The 18395-nt window shown below is 38.3% G+C and overlaps 1 protein-coding gene across 1 annotated transcript in view; it reads right to left on the minus strand.

Moving 5' to 3' along the window:
- The window catches only part of mast4 (microtubule associated serine/threonine kinase family member 4), a 92814-nt gene that overhangs the window by 69498 nt on the left and 4921 nt on the right, over positions 1–18395 (minus strand). Inside the window, 1 exon segment of the mRNA XM_038734743.1 lies at positions 6946–7099. Coding sequence (XP_038590671.1) covers positions 6946–7099 — 154 coding nt within the window.

Raw genomic sequence — 18395 nt, forward strand, 5'->3', positions numbered from 1 at the left:
ACTTAAATAAAATGATTTGAATACAACAAAGCTTGTTGATTGACTGCTGACCCATAATAAAAAAGGGAGAATATGGAGACAGAGTACAGGTCAAACGATATTCAAGTAACATAAGATCCTAGCTGTCTGCTCTTGTTGTGAATATAAAGCTAAAGCACCTAGCCCTGATGTCAAAGGGTAAAATTAGGCCAGAGGGGGAGAAAGCCCATTAAGAGATCACAATCTCAACATTACACAACCAGCCCACAACAAAGTCCAATGAAAAAACAAATCTCCACTTTCAACTCCCAGCACTGGCAGCTAGATGGCCCTAACTGCTGCTTTCTATGATTCATCCACTTTTATCTGCCTCTAATCTTAAAACCTCAGTACACCAAGGCAAGAGAAACATGAAAACATAACATAAGCAGCCTCAGCATCTGAATTAGAAGATCTTATTGCACCACTGGGACTCCAGGGAAGTAAAAATCATTCATAGAAGTGTTGTCATCTTTTCTCCACATGTGTATATTTCCATTTCCTGTTAAAGTAAACACTCCAGGAGACAGAGAAGAGGATTAACAATCCTGGCACGGCGAAGGAAGGGAAGATAAGTTGACTGTGCTTGAAACATAAAGGGAATATCTCCAGTTAATTTGGCCTTAAGCAGGTACATCTTTTCATCAGATGTGTTAAGCTTAAGTGAACTTAAGAGAAGAGTGGCTACAACTCAACAACAGTGCCACCCCATACTGTATTTTATACATTTTAAAAATACATAAGACTATTTTTTACAGCGAAGATCTCCTCACAGTCTGCTAGTTGTCTGGTCAGTGTTCATGCTGAACTGGCTCTGTAAATGGAAAACAAACAAAGTGGCCCGGACCAAATCCACGATTTGTGTGTCAGGTAACGTTAAATGACTTGCCCACGGACATTCAGGTTACTTTTTAGTTAGTCAGTAAGACATGCTGTTGTTGTGATGTTAGCTATAGCAGCAGGAGAGTTGTGAGTATCGCTGTTTGGAGCTGGAGTGCCTGCTCAGGGAGCATCACAGCAGCAACTGTGGCGACAGCTTGCCAACCCACAGTTTAACATTAGTTAGATTTATTTGCTGTTTGGTTGCTCGCTCTATATGATTGTATCTGTCATGGTTTTTTATTTTTCCAGAATCACATACCACACCTTTAAGTAAGTTGTTCTAACCAAATCCGACAGTTTGTGTCACTTCATTCATCAGCAGATTTTACATTTTCTTGTTTAGTTGTCTGTAAGTGGACTTACATCAACCTGTACAGCCATGTTAGTCTCATACACACTTGTCACCATTATTGTGGCTTTTTATTTCTGCTGCCATTTGCCTCAAACACTCTGATCGGTCGCATGTTTTAACGGGCACAATACCTCACTTATCAGAGAAATCAGATGTGGGTGGCAATTCAAAGGTTTAACACTGACATTTTCTCTTCAATATAACAATAATTTGGGTTTTGTTAATGTAATGTCTTGCATTACAAACATACAGTTTAATGACACTCTAGTGGCAACGTCCCTGGTTTGAGTCTGGCAGGAGACACTTCTTGCATTTCCTTCCTTATCAAATTCAAATTAGCTTTATTGGCATGAATGAATGAACAATATTGCCGAAGCATCATACATACAACATAAGAACAATCAACCCCATACATTTCATTAAATAAGTAATTAAAGTGTAAAGTAATCAAAGCGTATGTGTGTTTGTGTTAAAAAAAAAAGAAAGAAATTAAATTAGAAAAATTTAAATTAAATAACAGTAAGCGCGTGTGTGAGTGTTAAAAAAATAAAAATATATTAAAAATAAATAAATAAATGTTGTGTTATCTCTCTCCTCATTCCTGTCATCTCTCATCTGTTGACTCTCAAATAAAGGCATGAAAGGCCCCCAAAATACATACTTTAAATAAATAAACAGGTTAAAGCTGCAGCTGTTTGCCTTTGTATTATTTTAAAAACACAAAACCAACAGATGTTAAATTCTATATGTTGAATATGTTCTACTTTCTACTGTTCTGTGGCCTCGTACTGTAGATAAGATTACTTTTGAACGTTTTTCAAAGCAAAGTATTGTGTTATCACTGTTTTCCAATTCTGTCCAGGTTCAGGTTCAGGTGTTAAAGATATAATTTAGTGGGGAGGGGGGGGGTCTTTAATTATAAGGCTCAGTTCTGGACCTTACCAAGAAGAACAGAGCATATACACAGTAGGTAGATAAAAATATACTGTGCTACAGTTATCCTCATAGTTACACTGGTCATTGTAGGAATAGCCACAGAGCTTAAGGGAGACCAAACAGGATGAGGAGGGAAAATTGTGCTCCTTCCTTCCTTCCTTACCGGCAAAGAGAGCCCATCACATCCCGGCATAAAGGAAATCTCTCTTCAAGCACTAGTCAACACTTTTCAAAAGGAGGTATCAAGAGATTTGGTTAGAAGGGTTACGTTTTTTGTTGTTTTGTTTTATTCAACTCAAGTATTTGCAAGGTCAGAGCATGCTGTTCCCAACCTTTGTGCAGATGTCCCTGTTTCAAGCACACCTCTTCTGCATCAATCATAAAATATAAAGAAATCAAAAATCTCTACACACATTGTCACTGTTTAACTGGGTTTCATTCAGCTTGACATTTAATATTAAAAGTTTCTCAGTTTCAGCACTGACTCATCCTGTCAGACTCACCAAAGGGTAAACAAGGCTCTGGCTTTTCAGGCAAGTTATTCTAAGTCAGGGTTGTAAAGCATTAAAACTATTTACAGAGAGAAAAACAACTCATTCACCTTGGGTGATTAAAAACACAAGTATTCTTGTATAACATTTTTTCCCAAAATAAAGATTTGATTGTATTAGTCCTATAACTTACTGTATAATATGGATTTTTCTAAAGACCATCATTTCAAAGGAATAACATTTGATGTACTAAACACAACATTTGTGAAGTCTGGGTTTGTGCCTCATTTCCATTACTACTTCCTGGTACCTGAGTGAATTTATAGACATGCTTAGGATACATCTGTCTGACTGTCTAACTGATCTTTTCATAATAACTTATTGTCTATGTTTTATAAAACATGTCTAAACCATTCCATGGCCTCAGGTACTGTGCAGGTGGCAAGCACAAACAAGCTATACTGTGACAACAAATTAAGATATGTAAAATCAAAGCAGGAAGTAAAACACAATCTCTATCAGAAACAAACACATCACACTCATCTTCAAATCACTGCAAGTTGACTTGCTTCAGGTTAATGTTTGCTTATCAATCTTGTTTTTATGTAGACCAATTAGTAAAGGGCAATGCATTCATTCAAACCTGCACCTGATGAAAACACAATCTTTCATTGACTGTGAAAAAGGTCAACATTTTAATCAGTGAGGTGAAAGTCCTCCAATTAGAACACTGTTCAAAACCCTTAAACAGACAATCAGCCTGGAGTCTTCCAATTTTCTGAATGGAAGCAAACCAGCATGTGGTCACAATAGAACAGCTGTACTGTATATCTGTCGTTACCCAGAGAGAAGTTTATCTATGCATCATGTGAGCCAGACACACTACTCTATCCAGAGGCAGAATTAAATTACAGTTTATTTTCATAGCAGCATGCACCTCTCTTTCCCATTTGCCCAGCTGTTATAGATCACATGTTACTGGAACGGGATATAAATTGGATGTGCAGTATATTGTGACTCCAACTAGAAGTACTAAATCCAGTCAAGTAGTTTGTATTCTCCAAGTCCATGCTGCAGGATTTGCTACCAACCCACCAACTGAAAATCACAAATCCTCACACACTCAATTTTACAATTCCAAGGGGATAGCTCTCTGCTGACTACACATTTCCTCATCACAGGAACACAGCCTGTTTCATTATGGAAGCACACACAAGATGCAGTCTTAATGACAGTCAACCATGCAAGTAATAAGCGTGTTAGCTCATGTATTGTTCCTTATTTCCAGAGACTAAATGTAGCTATAGAAATTCAAAACATAATGGATATTTTCAACCTCACATCTCACATTTTAACCACACACCTCACTTCACAAATTTCTTTATAACAGTTAATTGCTGAGAAGACTCATAAAAGTGCATAATGGGGGCATGAGCTAACACCAGCTGGTGATGTATGGACAGTTACAGGTCAAGGATTTGTGCAGTTTATCCTTAAAGCAACTTCCATCCTCAAACTTTCATCACATTTTGATAGCCATACTGCTAAATCCTGATTGGTACTCTGAAGTATGCAACATCACCTTATTTCAAACTGTTTCCTGCCCCCTTCAAACCAGTAAGAGGAGCACTCGAGAAAACAGCATGAGAAATCTATCATGTGAAATCATAAAAACTGTTCCAACTTTGGCAGAAACATGTGTTCCTGTAGTGGACATTACCTTGAAATGATACCTTAATGTTTTATATGTCTGGGGCTATATAACAGAAAGTTCCTATCTTAAGTCTTAAGTAAAGATGGGAAGAATTTAAGATTTCCCCAATTTGGTATTACAGAAAGCAAATCCTAATTAACTTTAGGAATTCTATCTTATCTTACTTCATCCCATCTTATTTCAGGTTAGGAAATCCTAAATACTCAATCCAACATTGGTTATCAATTTTTGTGTCTGTTACTTAGCAACAGATGCTACTTTTCTCATCTTGCTGAGCTAAACAGCTTTTAATCGTTGTTTTTTTTGTCATTTTTTAAATGAAACATACACTGAAAATGGAGCAGAAACAACAACTATCATTGAACTTCAAGTCAGATGACTTCGAGGTGTTTGTAACCTCCGCCGAAAAATCCAAATCCACATAACGCTCATCTTGGGGCTAAAATAGCGGACACAGTCACATATCCGGCATCCAGCAGAGCGTTGATGCTGCTAAAAAGAAAATAAGTCCATTTACAGTGACACGAAGAGAAAGACAGCTGTTGTGTCCAGAGAGCAGAGGAAAACCGGTGGTGGCTCCTCCTGTGCTCCCTTGCTGACCCCGGCAGAAACCCCTACTCTTCTCGGGAAAGTTAACAATCAAGGGAAAAATAAATAATAATAATAATAATAAAGGCTGCAGGCTAACGTCATCATGTTTTTCATGCATTTCTTGAATTTAACGATCTCCTTCTATCAAAGACTTGCATTTGGATACTTTTGTTACATCAATCCTTTACATTTGGTTATATAATGAGACATTATCCAGCATTTCATCGGCTACAGCCTTTCTACTAACGAGTGTTTTGTCATCAAACACATTGGTAGAATCAATTAATAAGTTCCGCCTGTTCACATTTTTATGATTTTGCATTTTGATGAGTTAGCAAACACTACCAGGTGGAAAAGAAAAAGTTAGGACAGCTTAACAGTTCTCCTAAAGTTAGGAGAGTTTATTTAAGATTTTACGAAGTTAGGATGCTTCTGTAATACACTTTTCTTATCTTATGTTAGGAAAGGAACATTGACTTAGGAACTCAGGACTCAGTTCCTAACCCTTATTACTATGGTTACCAAGCAGTTAGGATAGGATCTGCGGGTTAGGAAGTTTTTGTAATACGTCCCCTGGAGGGCAACCATTTTGTTGACATTTGGGTCGCATCTCTTCCATTTGCAGATGATGATGTAATCCTATTGGCGTTATCAAATTTATCTCTGATGGCCTTATAAACGGTGCCCTGCCAAGCGTGACACTGTCATGTTGCATTCCTTGAGCTATCCTCCTCAGGACCAGGTCTAAGTAATAGATGGTGAGTGTGTACCACTACTTGCGGCAAGTGAAAACAGTCACATTTGAAGTGGAGTTTTTACTTCAAAGCATGCCCTTGGGAACTATTTTCTCCACAAAAGTAGGAAACACCAAAAAAAGCTCACAGCAGGGTCTGTGGATTATCCTGATTATTCTGAGTAACCAAGGCAGCTTCTGGAAATACATCTTTCAAGTCATTTTTCATTGCTTTGAACTGCACAAATGAAATTTCGCTCACCACCACCATTGTACCGGGATGGTGACACAAGTCTGCAAGATCTCAAAACCACAGCAAATAAAAATAAATCTATCATGGCTGGATATCACCAAAGGTAGGAGGTAACACGTGTTTTTGATTTGGGTGAAATTATTCTGTAGAGTCATTAAGGGGTATTAATTACCCATTAAGGAGCATCCATGGTTTCCGAGTGATAGATGGTCATTGGTTTGTGGCCATTAACGTGATAAGGATTAACATAAAACATTTTTCTCCCTCTGGGGTCGACCACTAATAAATCTTCAAGCTATGGGAAACGGTGGAAACAACGTGTGAAGGTGAGTTTCAGAAGGGAAGGGGAGAATGATTAAGTGATCTGATGAGAAACGTGTATGTTTGGTTATTGGATACTGTACAAGTTTTCTTAATGTGTGGTTACCTACAGTGAGATTAATAACATTAAAGACAAATCAGGCTGAACAGGAGATCCATTGTAAATAGCAGGCTAATATATTTAACCTATGCAAACTGTCCTCCCAAGTAAAGTAAAGGACTGAATTAAATTTCACATATAGCATGTGAACTGTGGCCAAGTAAGACACAGTACAGCATTGAGGTTCTGATTTCATGCATTTACCATGTGTGTGCCAAGTTTGGAGACTATGATTTACAATTGCATGGGAAATAAAGAAAACGCGGCTGTTCTAGTAGCAAGTTTCCAAACCCTATAGGAAAACATACAAACACAGAGCTGTGGCATCAGTTACTGCGTGGTGATGGTGCAGTGGATAAGACACATGCCTTTGGTGTGAGAGACCTGGGCTCAATTCCACACTCTGACACATCTAGCAATTGTAAGTCGCTTTGAATAAAAGCGTCAGCTAAATGAATCAATGTAAATGTACTTACTGTATACATCTGGCAGTCTAAAGCCTACAAACTTGTGAGAATCTAAAATGGTAAGCCCATGTATAAAAAAATAAATACCTGTGAGACCACCCCCAAGGCTCCTTCTTCGAACGTGTTTTCCATCCTCACTTAGATGTCGCCTAAATTTGAGAGCAGCACTTAATCCATGAGTCAGCTCGGGGTTACTGGACTTTCTGAGGGATGTGCAGGGAGGGTAGAGGATGTTGTCCAACTATAGGAAGAGACAAAAGAATCACAAAGTTAAAAATACATGTAATATTGTACTAGAGGCTGTTATAAGCACATAAGGAAGAGGTCCACATTATAAAAATAGTTTCTACTTTGTTCATTCTGATCATTCAAAAAAAAACAGCCAAATGAAAGCCAAAACTTTGTCAGGCATTTATCAGAGTGTTTTTACATTACCTTGTGGAAAGGTGTATGCTGCTAAACCCACTAAGCTGAGAGGAACACTGTGCAACCTTCATTGAATAAAAAAATAAGACAGCTGGAGATGACTGGGGAGCCATTTAGGAATACAAAGTTGTTGTTTTTTTCCCCATTAATGCTTACAGGTGTCTTGTCCAGATATTTTTGTAGACACAATGTCTATACTGTATTTAAGGAAATGACACTTGTTCTTTCTTTTCTGGACATCCTAATCACACAGTCAGCAGTGACACCAAGCAAGAAAAATCATAATTTGTTGTTTGCCAACATGTATTGAAAAGTGAAAGAGATTTTACAGACCACAGTAACCTGGAAATATAAAGCAGTGATGAGACTGTCCGTTGTTTTCATTTGCCCATGGAAACTTTATTTTCCACCCCCATTAGCCCAGGTTGGTCTGCTTTAACCACGTCGTGCTGAGCCAACCCGTGATAACATGCGTTCCACTACAGCAACAGATAGCCGCACCAAGATGCACTTCTGTGGTCCTGCTTGGTAGCAGGGCTGACCACAGCCAACCCGTGACCGTCTCCTCCACTAAGTGGCTTCTTCAGTGGCTAAACATATGCCTGTGCTGGAGAATAGAGTCAAAGCCTTGTTTTTAAAAGTATCTGTGTTCAGCTCTCACCACTTTTATAGCTTCTACATGAATGTCTGTGGTTTGGAGTTTAGTTTCACTCCTGTGTTTGTACTTTCAGATATCAGCCTTAGATATCAATCTTATATTGCTGTTTACTGATTGCTTTCAGTCGTATCGGAGGTTGCTGCTTCACATTAAAAAAAGCTTTCCACTGTCAAACCAGTGAAAAGGGCTGCAGGCGACAGACTCTTGTGATACTGTGGTTTGTGACTACACAAACTCTAACAACAACAACAACAACGACTTTACCTTGCTGTGCAGCGCAGTGGAAAAAACACACCCTTATGTCTTAATTTACCCAGAATTTATGGTAAATGTCCTACTTAAGATACTTAAGACTTAGACAGCTTTGTGCAACAGATGAATTAAGATGTGATCTAATTTATTTATTAGTTTGCTCTAAGCTTTAGTCAAAGTCGAAATCTAGGGAAACAAATCCATAAACCTCAGGCTAAGGGGAGGATTTAACTTCTCAAATGATCTAGGAGGGGGATTCCCAGGGTGTTCGCCAAATAATGTTCAGCTCATAGCTTAGCACAAAATGCAGTTCATGAATCAGTTTTTCAATCCAAGACTTGTAAGCTTTCCACCCGTTTCCACATGGCATTTCAATGAGAAACAGAACAATCTAAGCAATAGGCCAGTATCCCAAACGTCCACTGAGCAGTTGGATGTTATAACAGAAATACTGCCAGAGAGCAGGAGCAAAACATATTTCCACACAATTCTATTGAGAAAAGTAAATCAAGTATGCAACTGTCTACATCGAGGAATATGGATGGTTAAAAATAGATAAAGATTTCACACCACAACAGGTTGCACCAGCTTATTGTATTGTCAGGAGATAATGACCAAGAAGCTCATACAATAACAATGCCCGGTGGTGAGGAAGAGCCCCTCCCTGAGAATACAAAAATATACATGCCTCAGAGCATTTTGTAGAGGGAAATACCCTCTGCTTCTCTATGGGATGATTCATTCATCAAAGTACTATTTAGGTCAACTTAAACCAATTCTTTGTAGGGTGGCACGGCCTCTCAATGACTGCAGAAATGTAAAGCAAGAGTGATGCAGCAGAGAGTCAAAACAAACAGCATTAAAAATAAGACTAAAGGCTCTAAATGTTTCCGCTGAAAGCATAATCATGGTCCTAACTTTAGAAATGCAGAATTTTATGCAACAAAGATGATTTTCAGTCACCAGCTCTAAAAGAAATAACATGAGATATAATAGTCAAGGGGCAATTGTTTGTAGCTCTAAACAGATACTAGTCTGTAACAAACAGATCTCATGACCCTGACATGTAATACCGTGTTGTTCATTGTTTGTCTGAAATCTACAATACCATTAACCACAATATGAGATATGACCGTGCATACCTACAATCCTCAGCTGTAACAGTGATACTGAGACAACACGTGAAGAAAGAAAAAGAAACATGGATCCGATAACAGGATGGTGGAACATGCATTATCTCTCAGCAACGACTAAACTCTATATTGAGTAGGCACATACGTAGAGTACATTGTCACATTTCTTGTAGATTTGACAGTTTAAATGTACTGTATATATTCACAGAAGACATTTGTTTTATTATATAACCGTATGCTTTGGTGAGACATAATGAAATCATTATCAGTCTGTGCAGAACTTTGTCATGAGACAAGACATGATCAGGCTAACCAGAAAAATGTTAAAAATGAGAAGGAAGTGAAATTTGCATTTTCATACGCAACTTTTACTCAGTGGTGGTTTTTTCAAATAGAGGAATTTATGCAACATTGCAAGATAACCTTTCAAAGTTTGTATTTTATTTTTAACAAATTCACTGTCTAAGCACAATCATCATTTCTTGAACACTGTAGCTAATATAGTTAGGCTTGATAAAAACAAACTGAGTCACACACCCACCCCCTGATACTTAGCCAATACCAGCATTGAGGGTGAGATGAAAAGTTGTGATAGCCACATGTTCATTTGCACTCTGTAGCATCATTGTAGCAGCACAAGCTCTCATATAACATGCAAACACGACAGTTTTGGGGCCAGTTGGTTCAGTTAGCTGTGCAACAGTTGCACCTGGTTGTTCATGTGTGTAAATATTTGGTAACAACTAATAACTAAACAATGTTTGAACAGCTGGTGCAACTGTTTCAAGGCAAATACATTAAGATGAATCACAATGAAATAAAGAATAAACTGACTCTTATGTAATTTTAAAGTGAACTGAAAATAACCAAGCAATGCCTCTATAAGCAGCTTAGAGCTGTGAAACAATCAGAGGTAAACTCCTGCATCATCCAGTCGCATTGTTTAGATCCAGAAACATCTGGCTCCAAACAAACAAACATTCTCAGGATAGGTCATTACGACCTTAACGCCGAAATACCATGGACCATAATGATACGTTATGCACAACCTGATGGAGGCTGTAGCTCTATTTAGTGACTGCAGGGCCACCATATGTAGGGTTTCTACATCACAGAGGATGATAGAAGCATTTTATAGAAGTATGAAGATGTATTTCTCAATATATTTCAGCTTCCGTTGCCTTGCATTATCATCCTTCCTTTAGGGCTGCTTAAGCGAAATTATCTGCAGTTTTTTCATTAAGGCCTTGGATTGTCGCATACCTGTAACAATGACATAAGATAAGAGAAGCAATGACTCGCTTTTGTTTGGTTGGTTGTTTTACATTCAGATCAGACCAAAATAACTATCACTGGTAGATGACTTTCAACTCAAAAAAGGAAGTAAGATAATCAGCACTTCAGCTTATTATCTGTGTATTTGGTCAAAGTCTGAAGTTTAGAGGCGTGCAATATATTTTGGTTTGACATTTGGTTTTCACTTGACTTCGCAAACATGCAATATCAATGAATCAATATTTTTTTAAAGTGAAAAAAGGGGCTACTTGAGAAGAAGTGTGTGATACAGAAAATGCTTTTGGGCAAACCACTGGGCATGTTCCTACTGGCAGCATGTAGCACAATCTGACAATGTTCAACCCAACACACAACAAACAAACGCAACTGTATAAAGCCTTGTAATCCTTGCAACCTTTTGCCTTCATCCTCCTGACTTGGTTGATGAACAAACACAAAAATTTAAGCCTGTGAAAAGTGTGGTGGGCTGCCAAAGCTGGAGTTTCATCTGATTTTTTGGTTGGCTGAGCTTACCAGGCAATTAGAAATGATCATCTGGGTAATCAGTAAACTTGTATTTCCTGTCCCATGAATGTTTGAATTCAAGCAACTTATAAAACAGCTGGCGTAAGGCTCAGTTATAAGAGGACATAAGTCAAATTTCTGTCACTCCGAAACATTTGCATTGATTGTAAGATTGTGTGTCCCTTTAAATGCAAAATTGATTACATGTAAAGCACTGCAGTAAGCCAGTTGCAGTTTGCTCACTGTGTGCTCAGTGGGTAGCAGTTTTGGCAGCTGCCAGTGCCCTTTCACCTACCATTCCTCCCTCCCTGCGGCACAGAGCCACGCACAGCTCCTGAAAGCATGATCAAACCTGACCTGCCCCTCCTTCCTCCTTCCTCCATCCTCTTTTCCACCCTCAGCTTCACACACAGTGGACAGTACCAATAATCCTTTGTTGTCAAAGCAAACAAGTGAAACAAAGAAGGTGGACTGCACAACACGCAAAATCAGTTGTGTTTACAAACTGAGAGATGTACCTTAACCTGTATGGAATGTGTGACAACCTGGGTCTCCCTTTCTATATGTGTGCATTTTCTTTTATACTTTCTATTCAGATTATTGGGTGTTAGATATACAAACCAACCCTCTCACTTTGATTGTACATAAGATTACACAATCTGGCATCCTGAAGCCCCTGTGATCTACAATACACTGTGAACCACAATATCTGTTTTGCTTTAAACTACTACATTATTTCCTGTCACTCAAAAAGGCACAACTATAATGCATTATACTTTATTATACTAATCTCTAATACACTAAAACAGCAATACTCTCTCTATACAGCAAACACAGTAGCAAAAAGTTTACATCCAGCAGTTACAGAGCAACATTATCATTATTTCAGAGTTGGCAATGTAAGTCCAATGTTCAGTCTCTTTCAGCTCCGTTTTTGGTCCAGAGCGAAGAACTCCAGAGCGTAATACCTATCTCGTTAGCAGCTAAAGGCTCCACTATGTTCACAAGCTAGTTGTTAAGTGTTTGTGTTTGCTGGTGAGCAGGTCATTTACAATGGGTTTTTAGAGATTTTTCACAGAAAAAAAAGCTGCCTGCTAGTGCTGAAAACAATACAATGAGAGTGGTGAGAGGGAACCAAAACAGTAAAGTTGGGGGCCAGAGAGCTAAACAATGAGGTAAAGCTGCAGATTTGGGAGATGAGTCTCTTTAAGTTCATCACTTCAAGAGACGCCATTGTCTTATTGTTTTCACATTGTTATTTGATACATTGATGTTTTAAAAATGTATCTTACAAAAGCTTAAATAATCACTGACTTCAGATAACTTGGGCTCCCATTGAACCAATAATATTGCAATGATGCAATAAAATGTTATTAAAGAGTAAGTGGAAATAAAGAAAAGGAAAGAGCCAAGCAGGAAAAAGTGATTCGAGGCAGAAATAAGCAAGAGAAAGTACAAGAAAACAAAAAATGAAACAAACAAAACAATTGATAGTGTGTGCCAAGAGTCACTATACTTTATCAATGTTGTAACAAACAGAGGGAACAGATCAAGCACCTGTGGATAAGACTGACTAAGCAGAGCAAACATTCAGTAGAGGTTTAACTTCTGCTGTTGACCTTTACCAGCAAAGACTACAAAGACGTAAAACATTGGAAGTGAAGAAATACGCTCAGCTCCAGAGATGAGACACTTCACAAGCGTAGACAGCTACCCAAACAAAAGGACAGAGCAACAGGAAGAGCTGTATATCCTACACAGGCAAATGCAAGTTTGAAAGAGCAAAAAAGCAAGGCTGCACACAGGGACAATGTTCTCAAGGTCAAGTAATAAATACACCCAATAGTCCAAGCCGAGAAAAACTCTGTGGCATTCACATACTTGTATGTGGTCTATGCTACTAGACTTTGCTTGGCAAAGAAAACAACTCAAGTGCAAGCACATATTTCATTGGTTGCTAAGATATAATGAGTATGCATTTATACTAAAACAGGAAGAGAGACCCATACATCAAGAGGCATTGCAGAGAACCTCTTTCCTGTCATCATTGTTCCTTGTTTCACTCATTGCTCTCCCTCCCGTTGTTTCTCTATCATATCCTTTTACAACTAACAAAAGAGAGTAACATGGGTTGGTAATGAGCAAATTTCACTTTCCAGACATACTTATACATGTTATATTTTATGTAACTAAAATCTAAACTCAACTGGGCATCTGGGCATTGTCACAGCTTTAAGAAGACCATTAAGAATTTCCCCCTCCAACACTTAGACTGACACTGAATAACAAAATGCAGCTTTTAAAAGCCAAAACCTGTGGCTTTCCATGTTGTTGCATTTGAAAGTACACCACAGACTGCAGAGTGGTGCTTGTGACATAATCTCACTTCATCGTGGTTGCTATTTTGCCATCAAATGAAATGTCATCAGTATGTAAGAGGAGGATTGTTGTTACAGTTTCTGTGAAAATTGAAAACCCAGACCTTTTGAGTAACTTATATGACTCCTGAAACAAACACATGGTTTGATTAATGTGATGGTCATTTCATGCGATGCAGCTGTGCTCTGTAAACTCTTGAAATAGGGAACATGTTCATCGCTCTTTTTCTCAGGGTCAACTGCAGTAGAGCTAACTACGTTCTGGCCGACCTTGTCACCAAACATCTGCCTTCTTCAACTCTCCCCAAATTCCATTCTGGCCTGAATCTCTTTTCCCTTGCTCTCTGCAATGAGGATCTCAGTGTTTACCCATGAGTAAAACAGCACACTTAGAAGTCTCATGGCTCAAATCCAAATATCTCAGTGCGATCAGAACTCTCCACAGGGTGCTCCACAGTTCAGTCATCCGATGGACACTTTATTTTTATGCTTACACTGACACATTCCCTTCATTAGCTAAAGAATGTCTTCAGCTTTGAGCATTTGACCTTTGTGTTGTCACAGGGGGATACGTTTCCTGTGTTGACATGATCTAAAGTAAAGAAAATGCAACGGTTCTTTCCTTCTTCAGTTTCATGTGATTGACCATGTTAAAATTTATTTCTTCATTGTTTCTTTCACCAAGGAAGTCACTGCCTTAGACACTCTGTATACATTCCTTAGGCAACTAAACAACCAGATAACTTTTTGGTCATGACGTGCATCTGGGATTTCCACCATGAAGAATACTAATAATAATAAGTCGTCGAGTAATAAAGTCTCTAAAGAACCGTGTGAAAGTGTAACCGCTAGGGTTGGTTTTGTGTCTCTGACTCAACCATGATACTGAAGCAAATTGTTTTTTTTAAAGAGCAATCTGATTTACTAGCACAAACATCAGCTTATTCTGCAAGACAAAATTCTCCAGGTTCAGCCAAGAATCCTTTTTATTTCTGCAACATGGGTAACAGGAATGAATTATCTTGCAGTTGTCTCTTGTTTTCCTTAATAACCTCCTTACTGGTACGAAAGCTTCCACAGTTTTGGTGACAATGTGTGGCTGGTAGTTAATTTAATACAGACTGACACTACTACAGTTGATCACCTCCTTATTAGCACTGTAGGTTGTATTTTAATGACAGCCTACAGCGCTAAAAGTCCTACACAGGGCTAACAGTGTGACACTTTATTTTAAACCCGTTTAGCATTCTTAAGCACTATATAAACACTTAATAAATGCATCATTATATACTATAATTGTATGAAATTCTAAGCATATAAAGGAACATGTGTACAGTATTTCTCAATAATAATAACTTCACCTATGAAAACATGGTTTATATTTTTACAACTGTGTTTTACTATGTTGTTGCCAGCCATCACATATATGTGCAAACAGGAGGAACTGTAGTTCTGGCCTCCTGTTGTTGACAAACACCAGATTAACAAATTAATATCCGCTCAGGGGTATTAACTCTTCTCACAGCACAACCAAATCTAAAAACATAAAATAACCTATGGTGGCACACAGTATGTCAGTATGCATGTAATTTAGAAGGAATTAAAACACAAAAAGTAGATCAATATCAAAACAAACTAAGATTTAAAAAAAAAACATTACAGAAAATACCACAGGAACTTTAGATTCACCCTGCTTCCTAATCTAATCAAGAGTGTCAGCTGTAGGATTGTCTTACCTTGCTTCCCTCCGATGATGTACACAGACCTAAAGGTAAATTACGACCTAGAGACATTTTGCTTGGTTACCAACAAATTTAAGCTCCTATATCACTACAAAAAAATCGGTCATCATAGACTGATTAAAACCCGGACGTGCACACATACAAAGGACAGAAAGAAGAGTCAAAAATCAAAGATGGATCCTGGAAAGACACAAAGTCCAACGTAGGAGTGAAAAGAGTCTTAACCAGATTGAGGTAATCCTCTTAGCCACAAAGCATACACTGACACTGGATGTCCCTCTAATCACCTTCACTGGCTGCCTGCTTAAATAAATGGCTGCTTATTTAGAGGCACACCACAGGAATGAAATCATTGCATAGAAAGAGAGTTAAACATGGTCAAACATAAACAAATATTGTCACACAAGCAAGCACTGATGCAATGTTTGACAGTTGCTCTTCTAACTTTAGGGAACAGGCCCTCATAGAATCAAGCAAAGGGTTATGTCAGACTGAGACAGTATATGTGATATTAGTCAATCCATTGCATAAGATGAACAAACACAGCCAAGATCAATGGCCATATTTGACCATAAAACTGTTGACAATGTTCAGTGAGGCACTTTGAGATGACATAAAATATATCTCCTTAACAGGGATTTAGTACTGCACACCTATATAGTTGGGGGATTTGTAAGAAATATTTTCTATTTTTCAGTAGTAGTCAAAATTGAAGTAGCAGGCATCAAGATATCTTCACATTTAACCCCTTAATATGAGTAAGGATCCAAATACCCTGGATCCTACACTTCGCATGATGCAACTTATTTCATCCTGTTCATGCCAATATATTTTAGTACATACTTTCACTTTGCAACACAGGCTTTCTGTTATAAAGTCTCAAGCAAGAAATCCTTAATAACATCGTCAGAGTTATTTTGTCAGATATTGGAAAGCTCCTTCAGAGCCACACAAGAGATTACATAACTGTTTTTATGGGCTTAATAGGACTGGACGATATGGGCAAAAATGTTTCTCATGATAAAAAGTTTCATATCTTTCGTTAACGATAATTATCAGTATAAAGTATCAGATCTTTGTCAACAAATATGCATTGGTCAAATTAATCAAAAGCTCTTTTCAGTCCTTTTTCCTAAACAAAACAAAAAGAAAAGAAAGAAATTAAGTCCTGATTTGTGTATGTTTCGAGTGAATAAAATCGAACATGAATATTTATTGAACATTTGTTATTGAAAAATATATTGCGATAATTATTGTTTTTTTTATAGTCCAGCCCAAGGGCTTAATAGTTCTCCTTATGACATTAGCATTTCATTTAGCATGTACAATCCAAGCTGCAATATATGAAGGAGAAGCCTTCAAGAATAGAACACAAATTTCCATTAATTAATTCAATCCACTTTCTAGCTGCCAGGATTACCCCATTAACACCACTTATTGGAGTTTGGTGGTGTGGCTCAAAATGCAAAGATACTCCATTTGTATTGACATAAATAGCCAAAGAGCAGCAAATCATCACATTTCTGAAGCTAAAACCTGTGAATGTATGGTGATTCATTTTCTCAATTAATCAACTATTCCAGCACCAACCGGAGCAGCAGGAATGATGGAGGTTTGAGCAGCACTGTATGCAAAAAGAATGAGCACCAAATGTGTTTACATTGAGCGCAAAGTTAGAGAAAGGCAATGTGAAGGGTATGAAACATGTAAATCTAAAAGGACTTCAACGTCTGCCTCCATTTATTTATTTTTAAATCATACATAATCTCCAGAAGCGGCCCTTGTACGTTAAACATAGCCAGACCAAACGAACATGTCTTCATGTGATAAACGAGTGTCGTGCTAACCTAAACAGAGCAGCTCCAATTCAACAAACCTTTCTAGCTGTTTTAATCCTCCAGTTAATGCAGCCTGCTGAGTGCCAAGTGTCACACATGGTTAGTTCCCGTTTGAACAAACTCATTACTCACTGCAGACCAGTGTGCCAGTTTGTTCAAACCAAACTGCTCCACAGGGAAGTGCTGAGAAAGACATTTTAGCAGATACATTTACATTTTTTTTTAAAAATCTATGTATGTGGGTTGTTGTGTTGATTTTTTACAGCCCCCTATAATATTATTGATTTTGCTTTTAGGGAAGTAATTCGTTATTTGGCAGGTGCAATCCTGTTGTAAATGATCTGACTGCTCCATTCAGTACGTCATCCAGTGTAATACACACGCATGGGCAAACATGGGGTTGAATAAATCCCTTGACAGCAGCTGCCTCCTGGGTGATGGATAAAGATGAATGGATGTAAAGTCAGAGTAATAAAGTCAAATACAGGATAAAAGTACAGAAGTAGAGACAAATAAACCTACATGAAGGCACAATAATAGCAGCTTTATTGCATGCGCTGATATTTAAACTTTGGGCGTAGAAGAAGCTGTGAACACAACATTTATATATCCTCACCTTTTAAACTAATATGTCAAACTTCGTATCAAACAATTGCTTATTTCCACATCCAGCAGGCACAGCGCAACATTATCATTCATTTGGAGTTGTATTTCTGGCCACCTGATGAATGCAAGTCCAATATTCACTTTCAGTTGATGGTGTTGTTGTGGGAGGATCTCCTTACTCTGGGTAGGCAGGGCTATCTTGGGCAGTGCTGCTGTGTGTCGGGTGGGGGGGGGGGGGGCGGTGCAATTATCAGGTGAAAATGTGAAGATTTCTGGGCTGGGCTGAGGCCAAAATGTTTCAAGATCCTAACGACGCCCCTGATAACGTTTATCAGCCAGCAGCAGCTAATGTTGAGGGGGAGGCAAGTGGCTGCAAGGAGGTAAAAATAATTAATCTGCTTTGTGTAGTGACATGAAAAGTGTCTGTTCTCTCATCTTTTCTCTATTTTTTCGACCCTATTTGTCAAAATGACGGACAAAGAGAAAGTCTAACGCAATCTCTGTGAGAACGGCGAAAGTGAACCAAAGCAGTAATGTTGCGGGCCAGACTACTAAACAATGAACTCAAACGTACGCAAACGCGTCACATGAAGCGACGTCCATTTGTGATGACGGCGGCAGCTGACCTACACTGGATCAGCTGTCAGCCAGCTGTAGAAACTGCAGCAGTGTTTTCTCTCTGTAGCTACTACCTGTTAACAAAC

The sequence above is a fragment of the Micropterus salmoides genome, unplaced genomic scaffold, assembly GCF_014851395.1.
Source record: "Micropterus salmoides isolate LMB-PRFRI ecotype aquatic unplaced genomic scaffold, ASM1485139v1 Ms_hic_scaffold_20, whole genome shotgun sequence".
Lineage (NCBI taxonomy): Eukaryota > Metazoa > Chordata > Actinopteri > Centrarchiformes > Centrarchidae > Micropterus > Micropterus salmoides.